Source organism: Lichenostomus cassidix, chromosome 4 (assembly GCF_008360975.1).
Source record: "Lichenostomus cassidix isolate B80296 chromosome 4, HeHo_3.0, whole genome shotgun sequence".
In the NCBI taxonomy this organism is placed as follows: Eukaryota; Metazoa; Chordata; class Aves; order Passeriformes; family Meliphagidae; genus Lichenostomus; species Lichenostomus cassidix.
Genome location: NC_139484.1, coordinates 11,321,806 through 11,342,988, shown reverse-complemented (window position 1 = coordinate 11,342,988; position 21,183 = coordinate 11,321,806). Strand labels below are relative to the sequence as shown.

Sequence of the window (21,183 nt, the reverse complement as noted above, 5' to 3'; positions counted from 1 at the left end):
TCTACTCTTTTACATCCAGTCTTTATTCATTCTTCCCCATAAGTAGCACAGGAAGGAAGACAATAATTTATTCCAACTACAAAAGATGCTGAGATGCCTTTCAGGACACAACAGTGTTTAGTCAGGGTTCTTACTCTGCAGTTTATGAGGTATTTCAGGGATAAATTCTCTCTCATTGCTAAGAGCTGAGCAGCTCCTAAGAGGGAGGGTTTCCAGTTATGTTTTTCTAACAGTAGCTCAAAGCTTAAGCAGTTTCAGCATCCACCAGCCCAAAACCAGTGGGATTTCAGGCGTGCTGCATGGATATTTTATAACTTAAGTGAAAATTTTACCTGCAGTCTTAAATACATAAATATCTTCTGCCACTTGGCTCTACTGAAAAGCTTTCTGCTAATAAAAAATCAGTATTTCTCTAATAGAGGGATAACCATATACTTAATTTGCATATTTTCTATCAACACATTGGTTATTGCAGTATTTTTCTGTGCCAGCCTCCTGGTACCAGGTCATATATCAGCAGGATTTAAGCCTTGGGGTTTTCAGGAGATTTTTCCCCTAAGTTCCAAGTCAGATTCAGCATCTGTTGTTTGGGGGATGTAGAGCATCTCCTTAGGTGGCTCCAACCTGCATCGCAGCGCTGCAGCAGTGGGGGCAGCTGCAGTTGTTTAACGGCGAGGAGAAACCTCCACACTTTGTACACTCTGAGGCTGAGGCACTCTTCAGTCCCAGCCCACAGAATCCAGCAGCACAGTGACTGCCCTAAGCACACCCAGGCGCTCCCAGGGGGCTATTCCCAGGGTGTTCCCAGGGGCTCATTCCCATCATACTGTAGTCTCTGTTTTTTTAACAGTTCGACTGCAAAGGTGTTGCCATATCAGGTGCTTCTCTTTCATGTACCTGAGAGGGAGAATGCATTTAAATAACCTCTGCAAACTTTCAACCCAAATTCTAATGAGCTGGTCAAACAGCAAGGAAAACTTTCCTAATGCAGGCAAGTTTATTATTTTCTAAACATTTCCTGGACACTGATTCAACATGATTATCAGCCCATCATCCAGTAACAGATCTGTGGCTGCTGTAGCCTCTCAGTGCTCCTGGCCTCAGGACTCAGATGCTCACAAATAAGGGAGCCCCTCTGGCTTGTACCTTGTACCTCTGTACTGCCAGAGGAATTCCTGCCATTCACCACAAGTTTTAAAGGGACACCTGGACTCTGTGACGCCCCTCATTTTATGTCTATTTACCTTTCAATTGTCTGTTGAATCTCCTGCTTCTCCTCTTCATTTATTCTGTGCAGAATCGATTCCAAGAAGGGAAGATGAAATGAAATGTACTGAGCAACCTAACAGGGAGAAGACAAGAAAGGCACTACTAACCATGGTCACTGAGAAAAATTCCATGAGCTATCAGAATGGAGCATATACATACATCACTGCTGATCTCTTCCACATCCCCATCCATGAGAAACAACTTGGCAATCTTCTCAGAGGGTCCCTGCAGCAGCCTGTGCAGCAAGGGAACATCTCCACTCCTCAGCTGCTTCTTTTCTGGGATTTAAAAGCAGTGTCATGAAACATGGAACACACCACAGGGGCTCTATCTACCTCCTGCAGCCATGAGCCTTTTTTCCTGACACAGATCCCATACTGACTCAAGTGCAATTACCAAATACCCAACAGGTCCCTAATACTGTGCCACGTAAGGTACCTTCCCCCTCCATTCCCTCCCATTCTCTCAGGTGTTCCCATTAATAAAGACCTAATCTCCCTTTTCCTGAAAAAGTCAGAGTAAACTGCTATGGAAGTACATTTTTTTTTCCACTGAAAAATGAGTACTTTGAACTCAGCAAATGCAATCCAAAGCTGTCAGCTGAAAGGGCCCACAACGCAATTATTCAGCTTTTCCTCTCCAGAGGAGACATCTCTGAAGGGTCCTTGGAGAAGGCAAAATGCCACACCACACATACACTGTCCAAAAGAGGACAGAGGCCTGGGATGACTCCTGTCATTCCAAGGGACACATTCCACACACACACACAGGATGATTAGAGATGAAGTAAGTGGTCAGTCAGCAGTGTCTGGCTTACCTCCAGATGCATGGATAATGTAAAGTGCAAATTCATGGGGGCTGTTTTCTATCTGTGAAACAACAGAAAATCCATTCAGACTCACAGACCTTCCCAGCATTTCCCTCTCAGCACGTATTCCCTGTGTGTCTAAGCTCAGACATTGGGATCAAAGCCTGAGACAGGGATCCTGTCTGTAGAAGAGTTAAAGGATGCTGGATCTGGCTAAGACAGAAAGCTGTGGTGCAATGTTCATCGTCCCTGTGCCTGCCCTAACCCTTACATTCCCACGCTTCCCAAATCAGTAACACACGGGAACCCCGGCTCTGTCCCGGGGCTCTCCGCTGGAGGGCAGCACCTCCATGGACAATGAGCAGCCTTTCCCTGCCCCGGGAATGCTGGAAGCGCGGCAGCATGACAGAAGAGGTTCTGCAGTTCTCCATTCGCCGCTCACCACGCACCCAGTGCAACTTTTCTAGCCTCTGAGAGCCATGAAACGTTGGTAAAATAAACCCAACCCAGGCATTTAAAACTACCCACATGGGTTTTTTTACACTCCAATCCACGCACTATCCCCGCCCAGTTACTCCGTGTCTTTCCTGCAGTGCTGGAGTGAATACCAGAATGAACATTCCAGAACATGGCCACATTTCCTCCTGCCAGCGCAGTTACCTTAAACTTACGAAGCAACTGTTCTATCACTTGTCTGGTTCTCATCTGGCTGTTGATTCTTATTTTGGTTTCTGCTCCAAAAGCCGGAGTGAAAACTGATGTCTGGAACAAGAACAGTCATGCAAGAGCATGAGCATGAGGTAAAACTCACTGGACAGGGTTCCCAGTCCCTCAGGTGACAAAGCCAAGTCTAAAAATTCCTACCTCGTGGTTGTAGAAGTGGCCATTGATTGAGAACCTGTGAGTTTCTACTTCTGTCCTGGTGATCGTGGGGAGCTTGGTCCTCTTCCGCACAGCCGTGGCATCACTGCTGGTCCGGGGCAGGGTGGCACACTCGAGATCCTGCTCACTCCTGGACTTCAGTGTGTGACTTTCATAACATGGATAACCTGGACAGAATAAAACCACATCAGCACCGTGTGCAGCTGCTCCCCACTCCCTGCCAGCACCGCCAGAGGAAGGAGGCTCTTGGCGAAGGGATTTACTCTTTATTTATTTTTTTTTTATGGGGGTGGAGCAGGAAGGGAACAAGGCATAGGTATATGATGAAGAATAGGCTGACTGCAGTGGCTCAGTTTGCTATTTTGCTCCCTTGGGAATGATCTCTTGGATAAAAGCACAGCTCAGTCCCACTGGCTGTTCACCAAGTCACCTGCACAGCAATGTTGGCCCTAACCAGCCCGAAGTCAGTTTCCCCAGCTTGCAGTGCATGTTACACAGAGCAAAGAGATTTCCCTTCACTGGCAGGGAAGGCCTGATGTGTGAGATTCGTTTTGCTCCATCACAGAAGACAGAATTTTTTGTTAACGTGAGACTAGTGACACTAACTTTGCTCAAGGTCTGGCTGCTCCTCAGTAGACTTCAGTGTCTCCCCACTGATGTGATGGAGATTATCAAATTCTCCCCAGCGAGTCATTCCCCTGAAAGATCAAACATGTAGTTATCATTGATTGCTCCTCATTAGCTCAGTGATTTCAGTTTATCCCGTGGTCAGGATTCCTGTAATCCATTTCTATCCCTGCTCAAGTTACAGACTTCAGCATGGTAATTTTAGTCTAAGTGATAATAAAATCAGTTATAAAAATATGGCCTGACCAGGGATCCTAAATGAAAAATATCCAATTTAGAACCTGTCAAACATCAACCAGGACATAATGGAAACAACTTGCAGTAATTCCTGATCTATTTTACAGCAACACCCTGGATTAATCACACAAAGACTACCAGGCAGGTACACAAATACTGTTGTTTAAATAGTCACAGAGCTTAGGTCTGTTTCACAGATTAAATTAAACACAGCCCCTTGTGCTGTCCAAACCAGTTGTGTGTGAGTGTAGGAAGTTCCATCCAGCTGTCAGAAAAACTATATTTTTGTCAATATTTCCATAATTCATTGCCTAAACTCTTCAGCATGAAGTCTCCAGCCAGTTACTGCTCTGAGAAAAAAAACAATTTGTAGGCCAATATTAAAAATTAATTTCATGTGTGTGTGTATATATATATATATATTTCCAATAACATTCAGCTGCCCCCAATTTACATGCCAATCAATGCAAGAGGTTGTATTCCACACATTTACCAAGTTCATTTAAGATCAGACAGCCAAGCTGCTCTGCATACCTTAAAGCATGTCAGGGCAGCCCCACATTTCTGGGATCATGAGTTAATGTTTACTTTAATGTACAGATTTCCACCAATTAGAAGTTTTGTAAGAACTGCCCTGCAGGCCACATGCACCCACACCAGCAGACCTGGTCAAGGTAAACAGAGAGACAGATTTGCCTAAAACTCAGGTCCTTTCCAAGTTACTCCTGTCAAACTTCATCCCTGAATTTCAACATCCAGAGATAGGGAAGAAGACGTTACTGGAACTCCACAGCCGCAAGGATGGCAGAATTAAATCCCCAGTTCCACCATGACCCACAATCAATCTAAGACAGTAAGTAATTAGGAAAAGAAACTCTGCAATACACAATTTATCAGGGAGTCATTCAGGGTGAACATTGGCTCTGCCTCTGTATTACAAGACTCAGATCCACCTCATCAAATTCACCAACCAAGGCTGGGGAAAGAGTGTTCAAAACAAAAAGTACACTGAGTACCTGTATCAGCCAGTCACAACACATTGGGATATAAAATTGGCAGCAGCCTGGAACAGCTGGTCCGTGGGCATTTTAAGGGGTTTTTACATTAGATTTTGCACAGACAAAGCCAGTATTCATTCCCTGCCTTGAAATTCCCCTGAGCAGCAATGGTTCCACATCTGACATACCTGGGAATCTCATCTGGGACAGACAATCCCTCAGCACTTACCTACCAGATTTTGGCTTCATGCTCTAGTGTGTGCAGCAACATGAGGCCTTTCAGGGGCTACCAGTATCAAGTGTACATGGAAACACAAGGGGTTTGTTTGGGTCTTTTCCTATATTTCCATATACATCAATTTCCCTGTCCTTATAGAGGAATAGTCAGTCCCCATGAAAAAGAGCAGCCTTCTCCAGCTCCTCAGCCAAATGAAGATGCCACAAACACACACCTTTCTGCCCAGCAGAAACTCTGAAAGGCTCTGCTGCACATCAACCACCAAGACCTTTGGGGAATCTGGGATATCCAGTGTAGCCAGCCACATCCACTGAAGCCACAGCATGAGCTTTCTTGCAATGCTAGCCTCCTTAGGGAAGTTCATACATTACCTTTTGCTAGGGAACAAACCCACATTCTCTGTTGACTTCAGGGTTACAAAAGAGGGTATCTGCTTCTCATCCTGAATTTTTAATCGGATAGGATGTCGTACTCCCCAGAATATCGAGAGGATTCCTTCAATGAATGGTGTGCTTCCTTCTCGCTGGAGAAAAATAACAAAATAGTGAGTGCTGCATAACAACTGAGTAAAAACAATCAACTAATAATATTCAATTTCCCCTCAAAGGAACAGGAATACAATGAAATCACTGAGGCTGACACATGCCTGGAACAGATTACTCGGAGAATGTGTAACCTCAGTTTCGAGCTACTTCCAAAACAGCCAAAGCTGAAGCTGACCTGATCAGTTTAGGAAACCAGCTCTGGTTTATTATTTTTGATGGAACATGTCATGCAACAAAAACACCACAGCAAGTGCTGGAGTCCAGTGCTGTGAGGAGAAGAGAGCACTAATCTGGTATGTCCAGATTAGTGGAGCTTCTCTCCCTTAAATCCTTACCTGATTATATGTCAGTTGCAGATTCTCTTGATCTGAATAGTAAGAGTTATAATTCTTCAGAAGAGAACTGAGCTGTTCTCTAGAATAAAGATCACAATGAAAAAATAATGTTTAACATCTCTGTCTGTAAAATGCAGGTGGTATGTGGCAGAGTAACACCCCATACCTGAGCTACCCACTGCATCCTTGTACAGGTTTATTAATGACCAACACATCATTTCCTGAGAGTAAAGTTTTGTCAAGTTACTGGATTGCTTCACAAGTTGCTTCTTTAAAGACCCAGAGGAAATTAATCAGTCAGTCTCACATGACCTTAATAACACTACTCCAGCATAGCTTGTACTTTGCACCTCTGCAGCAGTCATGACGAGGAAGCAAACAGAATATCCCCATGCACCAATGTTGCAGGTTATCTTCACAAGGCTACAGTTTGTTTTCCCTGCATGATGGCTTCCATTCGGTTTTAATATTGCTTCAGATACTTCTTCTTATTTCCAAACATCTACAGGATGTCTAATATTTCTGTTTCACTCTGCTTGAAACAAAACAGCTTTGCACCAAGTCTTTGCTGAGAGGAGAAAGACTGGAGATGAAGAGAACCTCTGCCAACCAGCAAGGAGCCACAGAGACAAACAGCCAGCTGCAGCTCAGGTTAAGCAGGGCTGGACAGTGACAGAATTAATTGAAAGGTATTTCAAGGCCATTGAGAATGAAACACTCTTCCCCACACCACTTAAAGATGACTTAAGAGTGTAATTCAAGCAAGCAATTCCCACCAGCAGAGGTAATTAACTATGGGGAACAACTGCATGGAAGTGTACGAATTCTTCCTTATGGACTAATGATTACAATGCTTTAATATCCTGCCTCGCAGTGATGTGTGAAGACGCCAAGTTTGTTTCCAAATAATGCCTGTTATTTCCACATTTGTGTCTCGTGTGAGCTGTTGGAACAGCAGGCCCACAGACTGAACAAACAGCACTTGCAAACTCTGCACCATGAGCTCCTCAAAGAGCTGCTGAAGCTATTCAGGACCCCTGTACTGCCAGAAGCACTGCTACAACTCCTCCAGTTTTAAATGAAACAGTGCCCCAGAGGAACTGACAGCCCAGCATGGGGTGAGGCCCCAGGAACATGGCCATGCCCTGGGCCTAGCAGCCCCACACACCAGAGAGGGAACCAGGACAACCAGGAAGGCAGGTAGCATGGGCATGCTGTGCTTGGGGCAGAGGGCCATGCAGAGCATGAACATGGAAAGCTCTCCCTGGCACCACTTAATAAACAGAGCAGTGTCCTGTTGCTTAGTGAGCCTTTTCCCATGGTAAGAAGGGAAAAGATCAACTGGGCTTTTACCTAGCAGGTAAAATGAGGACAAGGGCTGCACCACTAAACTCAAGGTTCATTGCATTCCCTGCTAATTTTCTGGATGTAAATTATTTACTTTACATGACTGCAATTCCACACACAAAAATATTTTTTAACTAGCTTTATCAACAGAGTGCTGGACTTCAAACAAGGATTTTCAACATTTACTTCAACTCACTTTGGTCTTAAATACTCAGAATACTGGCGGCAAAACCCCTTCTTTCCATTGTGTTGAAATAGCTCAGGACAGGCTCTTTGTGTCTCGTGAGCTGTGAGGCACTGTATTCAGGTCATCCCACCACAAGGGAATGCAAACAGACTTGGATGTCAATCAGATACAAGCCCAGTTCTGATCACACTGGCTACAGGTAAGCAAGATTAAGCACGTTTTGGCCTCGTAAACAGGCAAGCTCCAGATGCAATTCCTGATTAACAGCCAAGTAGGAGATAGGCAGTTCTGTCTGACAGATGTTGTGACAGACCTGCTGATCCTGCTCGAGAGATGCTGCAAACTCAAGTCTCTTTGTACTTCACAGCCTTTGGCAACCATTTTATTGACAGCTGTTATTTCACAAGTTTTTTCCAAGTAGCAAGGCGGGAAGGTGAGCTCCCTGAAGATGGATTAGGAATATATAAGGACTTGGGTCACACTCTGAGGCCCACCTATTACTCTTAGTCCATGTTGACTGTAAAGGCAAATAAAATCACAGACTAACAGCAGTAAGAGGTCTGGTAAGACCCATCTCTGAAGCAGATTCTGTTTGTCACAGCAGGCTCTCAAGATTTGCACACAGTTTCTTCCCTTGCCTGGAAAAACTTGCCATTACCTTCCTCAGAAGTTGGCATAAATAAATCTTTCAGGTTTCAGCCTTGGATTAATGCAACCAACAGTGACAAACCACACAGGCAATTAGAAAAGCCCTGAGGGAGAGATTTAACAGCAGCTCACTCTGACTTGTTTGTCCTTGTGTAGTGGAGACATAAGAGAAAAAAACATTTTCCTTCTTTTTGCCGCAGAAAGGAATATGTGCAACAACCTAGTTCCAGGAGGAGTCTTGCTGTAACACATCTTCCTTCTGCCCTAACCTGGAGACAGATGCCATCTCTTGCTGAGTCTGGCAGCTGGAAAATCAGCAGCTGTTGTGTTGCAAGTCTTTTTTTCACAGCAGCTTTGTGACAACAGCCAAACACAGCCATTAATTGAAACCAAAGCCTAGTAACTGGCAGAACAACTCACCCCAAAAACATAACATGCACTGCAGACTCACCAGTTTCTTCAGTAGCAAAAGCAGGGTACTACAAAGGAGCTGCAAGGTCAGGTGTCCCAGTGGTAAACCACAACAGAGCCCAGACTGCTCACTGGAAACAATAACCCAGGAGAGCTCACCTGTGCCCTCTCCTGCCCCAAGCCCTACGCACAATCTGTGAGTATTTATGGCAGTTATGCTGGAGACGCAGCAGTTCAGCCAGCCAAATCATCCCACATGCTTTGGTCAGCCTTTTGATCCAGCCATTGTGCAATTCCCAAACAGCAGGCTTGCCCCATCAGCAAGATTTGCAGGATAGAACTGGAAGAGAAGTAGTGTAACAGCAGATTCAAGGTATAGATGAGGGATGATAGTCTGGAAATTGCATTGGAAGCAAGCCTGAGTGCATATGGAATGTCAGTGGTTCTTGAAACACTTATTTCTTTTTATGCAAGGCAAAGAAAGTTTAAACCATGGCTGTCATGCAGAAAGGTCTCAACCAGGATCCACATTTCACCACATGAGCAGGCAAGTATATAGGGGAATAAAACCCCAGAGACACTGGTGCACTTGGAACATTTCCACAGGCTTTTGCATGCCAAGTTCACACACATTAATTACCTCTGACACAAAAGCACTGCATCCCAAATTAGCAGCAGTGTAAAGGGAACAACTCTTGAAGAGAAAAGGAGTGATGCATCCACTCCCTGGGTGCTTGGGCAAAGCCCTGACACCCTTCCTTGAAAAGGGAGAAAACAAGAGCATTGCTCAAGCCACACAGGAAAGTATCAGGATTCAGGAACAAATCTCTACTGCAGCACTATAACTCCATTACAGACCCCATCCCTGGTTGAGTCTACAGGTAGTTTCTTTGCCATGGGAATACCAAGAGCAATGGAAATGAAGAGAGAACAGTGGCCCTTCTTCCAGCTCCTGTGCTCTTGCCAACAGGGGAAAAATAATCCCATAAGAAAGGAGCTGGAGCTAAACACCAGGTGGCTCAGAGTTTGGGGCAGCGTTAGGAAAAATTCCTCCCAGGGATACTGAACTGTGGAAAAGCATCCCACAAACTACAGTCAGAGTGCAGTTCCAAGCTTTTTTACAAGTAGGTGAAAGAGACACTTTCCTGAGCACAGCAGAGAGCTGGCAGCCCAGAGGTCTTTCCGCACAGATTCCCTGCAATCCAGGGCTGCCAAACCACAAGCTGCAGACAAGCAGAGCTCAGCTCTGGAACTTATGGTCAATTCCAACAGATTTCCAAGATAGGAAGGTCTTCTTCCTTAACTTGTCATTTTATTTCAGAATCCTCTAGAAGAACTATTCTCCTTAATGACCAAAACCCACAGACCCAAAGGTTTAATGCTCTGTTCTTTTAATTCCACATAAAGGGCAATTCTATTTTGCAGACAGGTTAAATAAACTAAGTGGTAGGGATTGCTGCTGCTACAGGCTCAGCTGCTACAGGATCCCCTGGCAAGGAAGAAACACAGAATAACTTGAAAGAAAGCTGCAAAGTAATTAAATATCTGGGTTTTTAATAATTTACCTGGTTATGAACTTGTCTTCATTGATGAAAACAGAAGGCAGATGCTGTGCCTTCATAGTCACTTTCTTCATTTACTCAAAAGAGATGAATCTAAACAAAATGTTAAAAAAAAATTAAATATATCCACTACTGCTACTACAGAAGATGGAATAGTAACCAAGCACAAAGCTTTAGCTGGCCAAGTGAAACAGGCTGGGACACTCAAGCTGAGGGCTCACTACACCATATTTCGACTATGTCATACTTTGCCTTAATACCCAAATATTTCCCACTCCTCAAAAAAAAACCTCTATAAACCACTCCCATCAGGTACACAACAGTACTTTAAATCCCAAGTACTACATCTACAAGGACTTTCTCAAGCAGTTTTAGGACTACTTCAACTCCAGGATTATGCTGGAGTAGTTAGCAGTCTGAGACAGCAGCTCCTGCACTGGTCAGGATCCATTTGTGCACTACGGATAGAGCATTAGCCAGGGTCACTGAAACACATCATCACTCAGCAAACTGCCCTCGTCCAGATTCCTCAAACTAGGCAAGAGAAGGAGTGCTGATGATTAGCAGTGTCCTGCAGCACAACAAGAAAGCAGGTGGAATAGCAAAGAGAGAATAAGACTGTAATTTCAGGGAGGGAGCAATACAATTTACGGATTTCCACACTGGGATTCAAGCTCATTATGCAGGCAATGAGCCAGACCCACGAGACTCCAACAATGCCTTCCTCAATAAGCTTAATTATGGAGTCTAGGCTCTTTCCTTCACCCTCAGGTACTAGAAGAAAAGGCAGACTGAGGAGACTTAACTGAACAAGTGGCATCACACATGGCAGAGAAAAAAACCTCAAAGAATCTCATCAAAAGCAGGAACATCTCCAAAGATTACACTGGAAGTTGATCATTCCACTTTCATTTATCTTATTTGGGCATGATGAGCCAGGAATTTGGCTCACAGCACTCAGTGCCCGCTGTTCCTCATGCCAGGGGATTGACTTGAATCTGATTTCAGACTGCATTGGACAGGGCCTGGTCAAACACATCTGCAAAGTAGCTGATTGCCTGCAATCCCAATGACAAGCAGCCTTCCAAAAACTGATTTAGGAAACATTCCACCTTGAACAGATCGTGGCTGGGCAAAGAGTAAACACCTCAGCTCTGCGTACTGCACTACTGAGCTGCTTTTTTAGATGTCCCCAGTTTTCCACAGTTATAGATAAACAGCTTCTAAAAAACAACCTATGTGGACAAATGAAAAGTTTTGCATATAAAATACAAGATCTTCACCCTAAAAAATGTACAGGAAGTTCTTTCACTATCCCAAAACCCAGAATGCACTACCAAAATGAGCTTCACCTGAACAGCTGGGGTTTCTAGCGGTGCTCAGTGAGCAGCTCACTGAAAGGAGCAGCACTCCCTTTGTCCTTTGGGTGACATCCATCAAGACAAAAACATACCTGAAAGCCAAACAAGCCCAAGGATTTCTGTACAGACATGAGTTTGTGTGTGAGGAATACATGACTGTACACCACTGCTGGGTTTTTGCCTCTGAAATGACCTCAGTAACCACTGGCCACACCTTGAAATCTGATTTTATGTGATTTACTTAAGACCTCTAAGTGAAGCAGCTGCCTGTGTCAGTGTAATTTCAAGGCAATTTTACAAGATGCAGAGGAGTTTACGTACGCTGGCACCTGAATAACTGAATATGCACTTCAACTTCCTCCTACCTGTCACGAAACAACATGTTAAGAGCAGTGGATGGCCAAGTCACCTTTCTTAACTGCAGAGTAGAGACACTGGCAAGCTCCAGCACTGCTTCACTGCTTGTGGTTGCATTTTTTTCTATAGAATTTGGCCTTAAAATGATTCATTTGAAAGAAAAAGGTGACCTCTGCACATGAAGAAAAGCGATCTTTACACACATAAAAAAAGATGAAGACTGTGTTTTGCTACACAGTGCATGATTCCCAGTAAATTATTTACCTTAAAAAATTTATAATTATTAATAATACCTTTAATAATACCTTAAATAATACCTTTAAAACCTTGAACAAGTTTTAAATCAGCTGGGTGCCATTGAAATGCTGAACATAAATCCAACTGGAAGAGTAGGTAGTGATGGGGATAATTCTTCACCAATGCCTTTCTCTTTTCTTTCCCTCACTGCTCCAATATCAAGGACAAAGACTTCTCTCCTATGGCTGCTGCAGAAGCACAACTCACCATGTTTTCCTCAGTTATGTGACCTGCTCTGCTTATCAGCCTTGTACCAAACACTTCCACACCACCAACTCACCCCCGAGACGAACCACTTCTCCCTGGACCCCTCCCATGGGCACATTTTGGCTGCACACCTCACACAGCCCTTACTTTTAGCCAAGCTCTAAAAGAGTGTGTTGCCACCACGCAGTGACTTCCCCAGCACCATTACCTGACACAGCAGATGTCAGGATATTTGCACTGGCGCTCCCTAAATCCATAAAGCTGGTAGATTTCCCATCATCTCCTGCTGTCTTGCTGCTTTCTGGGTCACTTCCCTGTAGTCCTTTTGAGGAAGCAAACAGAAGTGAAATGTGTTTTCATTGCTCCCTTTGATTTGAACTAACCAAACCATGCTAATTTTCCAGCTGCTCCAGCAATATATGGCTGTGCCATTTACTCAAAGCCATCTCCTGACTTGCTTGGTGTCACACAGGTGGCTTTACCATTATGTTCAGCTGGACTAGACATGAAGAATTTCCTCAGATAGGTTACATCTGGAAAGTGGGAACTTGCCTGGACCAAACTGCTGGCCTGAGACTTAACCAAGTAGAAACACAATGCTTGGAGGAAGACTGACTGAAACGCGAACTAGGTAGTGAAGGAAAGAAAGGAAAGCAAAGGGAAAGTCAGGAAGAAATGAAAGCTGGGGCAGCTGCAAACTGAGCATCTCTAGAGGAGGACTGCAACTATTGGAGGAGTCTAGGAAAAGGAAAAACAGACCAGTGCACGTTTCAAAACTGCAAGAGCATCAACACATTCAGGGCACAAGACAAATCTCACAAAGCTAATGAGCTGTACTTGTCTGTAAGATTCATATCCTACCTGAAATGTGGGGGCTTTTTCCCCAGAGAAAATGTCCAAATGTCAGGAGAGAGGCAGATAGGAGGACTTGCTCCCTTTTATTCAGTACAGTGATATTTAAATCATTTGCTTTAAGGGGACAGAGCAGGGACAGTGGAGTGCAGGAATGACAAAGCATAAGTTAAGAGCAAATGGCTACCCAGATTTTTACACCAGGATAAAAAAAGGCAGCTGCAGGGGAGGACTGGAAGGAGGGGGATACCCAAAATCCAGATCTGAGCCAAGCAGGAGCAGCAAAGCAGCACCTCAATTTGTGTAACAGCCTGGGTGTGCTTCTTGGTGCATCCATATGCTAAGACAGGGATCACAAAGTGCTGTGTGCTGCACGGAGCTCCCACCAGTGCTAGACAAACTAAAACCCCAAACCTCCACAAAGATCTCTGCGTATTTTGACCCTGAGCTTGCCAAAACTCTTCCAAACTCCAGAAGTCCCGATAGGGCAAAGCTCTTCCATTTCTTTTACAGAAAGAAGGCCACAAGGCTCAGCTGCCTGTTAACTCAGCTATGAACTACACACACACAGAATATTTTGAATATTTTGTGCACCACAAAGCTTTGCATAGGCACAACACCATATCCAGCTGAGTCATCTTCTAAACTCGCAAGTATCTGGTATTTAGTAAATTTCTGGATCATTATTGGTTTCTATATAGACGAATTTAAGATTTTTTTCAGATAGATAAACTCAGTATCAGCAGAATAATTTTAATAGTCACATACTCTATGGACTTCATGTTCCCTTTGTTCTTCTTGTTTAAGTTAGATGTCCCTACCATCAAAGAAAAAGGTGGTAATTAAAACTAAGTACTTACTCTGAACAATTGTGTTCTCCCCACTAAAAATCATGGCTTTGTTTTTTTTTTTGGACTTTCAGATTTCTTCGCACTTTATTTTAAATACCAGCTGCTCAGTACAGAACATTAACAGCACTACTTAAGTACAAATCACAGCCTAAGCTCTCTGCTCAGGCAGGCTCGGGATGGGATTTGACAAAACCAGCAGTGAGCTGGTTTATCGGAATATGGCCCCGAACTTTCCCGGTCACAACCAGGAGATCCACACGCTCCCTGCCCTCAGGCATTGCCAGAGCGCAGCTCGCACACCTTTCAAACACTGTGTTACCCGTTTGTAGGAGAAGTTCCTCTCCGTTTCCAGGATCGGCACAGGCCGCTTTTAGCCGCCAGAAGAGCGCACAAGGTCACCCATGTCACCTCTGAATCACCTGCACCGCATGAAGGGCACCGAGGGCTCACCGTGGCCACGGGCACAGCGAGCAGCAGCATTCCCCATTCCCCGCCCGTTTTAATCACTACTGACTCACAGGAACTTTTGACAAGAATTTCTGAGCGAGCATTTCTCTTTCCCTCCGGCACCCAAATTACCCCAGAGGAGTCTGACTGGAGTTCCGGGTGACTGCGAAGGACCTTGCTTCCCCTGCCACTGCAGCTCACAGCAAGCACAGCAGCTCCAGCTTTCCATTCCACTTACCTGGGCGGGCGATCCGAGCAGGAGAAGCAGAGGAGGAGTTTCACGTACCTTTCCCTGAAACCTGCAAGGGGCATGGCAGCATGGCCCTGGCAGGCAGCTACCTCTGCAGCTGCATGGGACCCACAGAGCTGGTAATTAGTATTTTGCTTAACAAACTGGGAATGCTGGAAGCTCAGGACACTCCCTGCAACTCGGTGCACGTCGGGAATATTTACCTACCACTTTCCTTCCTCCAAACGCTGACAGGAGCCCGCCCTTAGTCACGGTTCCACCTCCAGAAGGCTCCGGTTAACGCTTTAATCACTAACTTTACGAGTAGAGGCGACCTGCCGATTCCCTGGAATCATCTGCTGACAGGGCATGCCGTGGGACATGCTGTGTCCAAAACACTGTTGGGCTTTAACCTCTTCTGTTTTCTAATCCACGGGATAAAGTACTCTTTCCCTCAGATGCATGCCCATCGTCATTGTTTGGGGCAATAGCTGGTACAATCCATCAGATCACGCCCAAGTGCAGATATACGGATTTAGAACATTATGACAAATTGTGACAGCACAGCTTGATCACTTGTTTTTTTGCTGAACTGTACGATGCCCTTATGAATATTACTGGGCAAGAGTTGTGTCTGTAAGAGGGAAAGCATTGCCTCGTACTTTAGTTGCTCAGCAGTAAATTGCATACGCAGATGCTTAAGCTATTAAAAAAAAAAAAAGGAACCAAGACACACGTTCCCAGTTCCTACTGTTTGCCCATCTGTTTCCAGCAAATATTTCATTCACCAGATCAACCCCAAACCAAGAAGTTATTGGGCCACAGAGAAAATGTTTGGCATGAAAATGATTTTTGGCATGAAAATCACCAAACCTGAATTTGCTTTCACACCCATATTATTGCACTGATTAATATCAAGTTACTTTTGCTTTACACAATTTGATGTTAGGGAGAGGCAGAACAGAGTAAAATATTTGATTCCTGATCACATCCTATCGTCTGATGTACTTCTCTCCAGAGACAGACACACTGCCAAACACACACCACAGTAAGCCTGGTATTGGGGATTAAAGTTTGCGTTGCAGTTTCTGGCTTTGCACCTTGAAAATATTGACATAAGGATCTCATTGGTATTTACAACATTGAGAATCTCTAAAAACCGGAGAGAAGTAACATGCAAGAGTTTTTTTTCTCAGTTCACAACAGCATAGAAGTTCCATGCTGGGGCTTGGAGCTTCATGCCAAGCTCAACCTCTGGAGCTGCTCCATCTCAATTGTGATTGTTTAGCACAAATCCACACAGCTTCCCAATCGCAGTAAAATCAGAGGTTTGATTTTTCCTGTCCCAGCTTCAGATACTTGAGCATGCTGCCTGATGCTCTGGGATCAGAGAGCTGGAGCAGAGAACAATAGCAGCCTCACCCCATAAAGTCTCTAACCCAAGATAATGTCAAATATCTGTTTTTGACAAGTCTGCCACCCTGCTAGACACTCACACCCTGAAGCTGTTGGGCACCAGGAGGTACCTGACTATTTTTATGACTGAAGACCACACTATTGTCTTACAACAGGGAAATGTGATGTTAACCCCCCTTCCCCCAAGGAAAAATCAAGCTTCATCCTGACCCAAAACTTTTCAACTTAAAAAGCAATCAAAACCTCAGATTTCTAGGAATAGCTTTTTTTTTTTTTTTTAACAAGCAAGTTTTGAAAACCCAATGCTTAAAGTACTTAGATTCATGCAAAGATGTCTCAGTAAGAAATTAATACAATAAAGCAATGAAACCTTTAATTGTAATAAAAACCTGCAGTTCCCATTTCCAGTAAAACCAGGTATGTTAGTTCTTACCTTGGCCTGGTCAGCATGGCTGTGGTTTGTTTCTAGTTTTCTCTCTCACCCTTTAATTGTTCCTACCAATGGACAAGTTTCTCATCTCATCTGAGTCACACACCATTACCTGATGAGTACTTGGGAAGGACTGGTCAGTGCAGACTGGGAACAGGGGAAACAGCCCTTCAGGGCCACAGAGCAGGAATTGCTTTACTGTCAACTCCAAGAAACAATGCTTTGATCCCTTTCATAGAAATTAAATAATCAATGCACAACCATTTTTTCATCTTTCATAATCAACATCGTTTGCATGCCCTGGAAATCTATGAACAAGTCATGACTTGGTAATACTATTTCACCTCTTAAGCAAAAGGGTAAGGATGATTCCTTTAGAACAGGCAGGGAACATGATGATCCTGGAGTCTTTACAGACTGTATTACATTTCTGCTCCTTGCATGATTAATAACTAAGTAATTTTAAGTTAATAAGTAATCGGAAGTTGGAGTTGAGCTACTTCATAACTTGGCCTCAAATCATTAACAAGCAGACTGCTAAAGATAGGAGAGAACCTCTAACAGGAAAAACAGAGATTCCTGTTCTATTTTTGTAGTAGACAATCACAATAAGCAGGCTGCCATGGAATCATCACACACACGAGCTGCACTTCAGTGGAAGGACTTTGATAAAGACAAAATATTCCTTTGTTTTATAGCAAGAAGGAAAATCCCTAATCCTGTTTTCAAACACCTATTTCTAGGCAACTCATTAACTTCAAACACAGAAAATTCTTCCTGGATTTTCTGAGCTGGCTACTCTAATGCAAAAGGAGAGCCCCATCTAACAAGACTTGAATTTAGTTTAAAAAACAAGTGACCAATTCTTTTCTTCTCATTACAAATGTTACCAGAGGCGTAGCATGATCATAACAACAAATAATGAAATTAAAACCTGAATTTAGCCTGCAAAGGGTCTCCCACTCCTTAGCAAGACTATTTTCTGTCATCACACCCAAGTGCCAACAGCAATACTTGTGTGCCAGGACATGTTCTGGAGCCACAACTGATAAGCTCAGAAACCAGAAACTGGGTAGCAGATTACTAGGTCAGATAATGAAATATGCAGTGCACACAAGGTCTTATGCACTGTCACGGGCCATAATCCCTCACACATACCTTCTGGTGGATTTGAGGGCCACAAGTTTTTAAGGAATAGAAAAGAAGCAGAGCTGAAGTTATTTCAGCTATTTCTACATGTACTAAAAGCTATGGTTTTAAATATTGCATCAAGAATTGGAACTTACCAAGTACTGCCCTTTGCCTGCATGGAAAGCAGCTTGCAGGTCTCACTGTCATTATCCTCATGAGCCACCGTTGGATGGGCAAGTCTGACCTAAGCATCTGAAACACCTTTAGTCATACCTCGTGGCTGTCGTTTCTCATCCACACCCATGAAGTCATCCATTTAGTGTTACAGGACTTCATAGAGGCACACAAGGATTTTCACTGCCTGGAGGCACAAAATATCATAGAGGACAGGACCAGAGGGAACTGCCTTGTCCCAGAGAGCTACAGTAATACAGCTTGTCACTCCCATTAGAGCTCAGCCAGGAGTAAAATCACCGCCTCATCACACCCAGCCACCTTGCACAGCACTTAGAAGCTGTAACTCTGCCTTGCTCATGGTTTTCAGATGTAGATTTTTCTAAAGTCCATAAAACATAATTTCCCCAATTTTTTTCTGTAAGCCATGCTCTATATCTGGATTATTCAGTGGATCAGGGACTGGTGGGCACTGGGAATGTGTGGCTGTTGCAGTGTGCCTGAGCAGCCCACGCTCCTGTGCTCACAAGCCCTGAGCAGTGCAGGCATTCTTCACATCGTGTGCCCTGGCTCTGCAGGGCACACAGCTCTGCATTGTGTGCTGCTGAGCACAAATCACTCCAGTGACACATCAGACTGCTGGGAAGCTATGAAACCAGCAATATATGAGACCTAAAAAATGTTTCTGTAGTGAATATTGGCAAGTAACAGCCCTGAAGCATTAGAAAAATTGTTCACAAGAGAGAACTGTGTAATATCTGTGCATTAGAGATCTATACAGACACTAGAGCAGAGGGTCTAGAAGTATCCATGGCACTTATTTATTAATTTGCTCTCGAAAACATGAGCCCAGAAGGCACTGGGAAGGAGAAAGCGCAAAGCAGAACAGATCAGGTTGACTCACTGAGGTTCTGCCCTCTGCTGGGTGTGTTGAGAGGACCATCGTGACTCCTCTCAAGTTCATCCTCTGACACAGACATTCCTCAGCTCAGCTCAGTCCTCTCACTGGAAATCACCCCACAGACACTGCAGCTGCCTGTTCTGTGTTGCTCCTGGTCTTCCATAATGCTGCTTTTCCCTTACTGTGTCAAATAACCCCTTGGAGCATTGTGCTGTTGGCACATTTTACCAAGAATAAATACATTTATATACTTACTGTGTCACATTCATATCCTCCTTCCAAGTGTCTGATCGTATGGATCACATTTTTCTTCTCACTCAGATATCCAAGGCTCAAATTCTTAGGGTCTTAGAGCTCAGGGTGGCATTTATGTGTCCCCTCGAGGGCAGAGGCGGTGGCATTTCAGTAGCGCTGGAGGAAACAATAGTCTCTGACTTTGAAGGACCAAACCCTCTTTCATGCTTGGCTCACACATTTACCAAACTGTGTGAGGGTTTGCAGCAATTAAGGGGGCTAATCTTTGATTTGATTGTTGAGGACATCTGCATGTCTTTCTGGCATAGAAGTGCTTTGGAAAAACTAATCCAGATGAGAAGAGAGGCACATGGAACACAGTGGGATATCAAACCACTATCTGACTTGAACTATGAGCTCTGCCTGTGCCTGTGTAAGGCAACATAAACAAGTCAACAGCTGTTTAGGAGATGCTGAAATTCTGGAAAGATTCTTCCCTTTGCAGTTGCTTGGAGGGTGTGTCTTCCAATTTGGAATTTGATCTGTCTGAAACTGTCATTCTCAGCCCCATGGGCGATATCCTGATTCTAACCAGCACACATGTCCTTACAAGTGAAGAATCTGAATGCACTGGAAATTCAGATTCAGCCTCTGGGATCGTGTCATCCTGGCTTTTACAATGCATGCAGGTAGCCACAGGCTGCTGGGTGACAGAGCCAGTCTCCAACAAGAGGATGGTCGATCAGTTAAAAAGCTGCAGAGTGTCTTTAGGATTGCTACCTGGAAGTTGTGCTCACCCTGGTCTGTGCAGAGAGCACAGGTTCTAACAGGTGCTGCAGTGGAAGCAGCTTCAGGCATGAAATATTATTCCTGAGTTGTTGCAGAAACATGAATTGCACTGAGCAGTAAATGTCACAGGTGACACTTCAGGTGAGAGCAAAACCTCCTGGTATGTAAGCACGTAGATAGGTCGGGTGGAATGAGCTCGGCGTGCATGACCAGCTCAGGGCCACACACGCAGATTTTGGTCTGCTGTCGGTCTGTCTCTGTCCCCGCTGGTCTGTGCCGGACGCGGACACGAGGCGGTGCTGCTCACACGCGTTACGCGCCGCGGCTCCGGAGCGCTCCCGCCGGGCCTGCGGGAGGAATCTCGGTGCTCCCGGGAGAGCAACGATGGCAGCAGTGCAAGCAGCTTCAGGCATGAAATGTTGTGCCTAAGTTATTGCAGAAACATGAACTGCACCGAGCGGTAAATGTCAGAGGTAGCTTCCAGGTGAGAGCAAAACCTTCTCGTGCCAAGGTACATACACAGGTCGGGTGGGATGAGCTCGGTGTGCATGACCCGCTCAGGGCTGGACATGCAGATTTTGGGTCTGCTGTCGGACTGTCTCTATCCCCGCTAGGCTGCACTAGACGCGGACACGAGGCGGTGCTGCTCACTCGCGTTATGCGCCGCGGCTCCGGAGCGCTCCCGCCGTGCCCGCGGGATGAGGTTCACTGTTCCCGGGAGAAGGATGTTCAGAGCGTAGATACTGCTGCCTTACTTTTGTACACCTCCTCGCTCAAACATCCACGGGGAAGGACTTGATTTCCTAATTATCCTGCCCTAAGAAGCGCTGTAATTACATTTTATTTAGCTGCGCTTTATACAGTGACCCGGGGCAGAACAGAGACGGATGGACAGAGCTACAGCTGCCCTTCACACGCTGCACTGCACATGGTGAACAACCACACCAGTGTTTCCCTGCCAAAGGGCTGCCCCTGCAGGGCCTGGGGCTGCAGGAGAGGATGTGAAACAGAAAAGGAGTCCATCCTCAGGGATATTGGTACATCTTCCTGCACAGGAAATTAGATCAGAAAAAGGGTATGAAAGATTCAGGTTTGGTTACAAACTCTACAATGGTTCAGTGACAGGAAAGATAACTGGTCCTGGACAATACAACACTACAGGCTCCTGCTTGCCTGAAGTTGTTAGAGAAGCGCTTGCAAAGAGAAATCCTAGAAAAGTAAAATTCTATTAAAGGAAAAAATTTAGACCAAAAAAGCTGAGTCCTGGAGAAAACAAGAAATGCACATGGCCAGTGTAGCCTGTTCTGTCCTAAGAGCAAGGTGCTGCTTCTGCCATTGTGAATAAGAAAATATCCTTTCTTTTAGCTTGCAGATTTATGAACTCCTAGACTGCAAGGAAACAGAGTGTCCTTT

The 21,183-nt window shown here is 44.7% G+C and overlaps 1 protein-coding gene across 6 annotated transcripts; it reads right to left on the bottom strand.

Annotated features, from left to right (window-relative positions):
* Positions 1-3: 3 nt before the first annotated feature.
* On the bottom strand, positions 4-14,914 carry RASSF6 (Ras association domain family member 6). 6 transcript variants are annotated; one of them, XM_085057883.1, is made up of 13 exons: positions 14,705-14,914; positions 13,178-13,285; positions 12,525-12,638; positions 10,098-10,187; positions 5,940-6,018; positions 5,431-5,582; positions 3,566-3,657; positions 2,942-3,126; positions 2,738-2,839; positions 2,087-2,138; positions 1,429-1,547; positions 1,245-1,342; positions 4-897 (listed from the first exon to the last, which is right to left on the bottom strand). In XM_085057883.1, the coding sequence occupies exons 4-13, from the start codon at positions 10,166-10,168 to the stop codon at positions 822-824; spliced, it is 1,026 nt and encodes a 341-aa protein (XP_084914009.1). In that variant the 5' UTR covers positions 10,169-10,187; positions 12,525-12,638; positions 13,178-13,285; positions 14,705-14,914; the 3' UTR covers positions 4-821. The 6 variants fall into 6 exon arrangements, with proteins under 6 accessions (XP_084914009.1, XP_084914008.1, XP_084914010.1 ...); XM_085057882.1 differs by lacking the exon at positions 13,178-13,285; XM_085057884.1 differs by lacking the exon at positions 13,178-13,285 and having other exon boundaries at positions 14,753-14,914.
* Between the last annotated feature and the right edge of the window lie 6,269 nt (positions 14,915-21,183).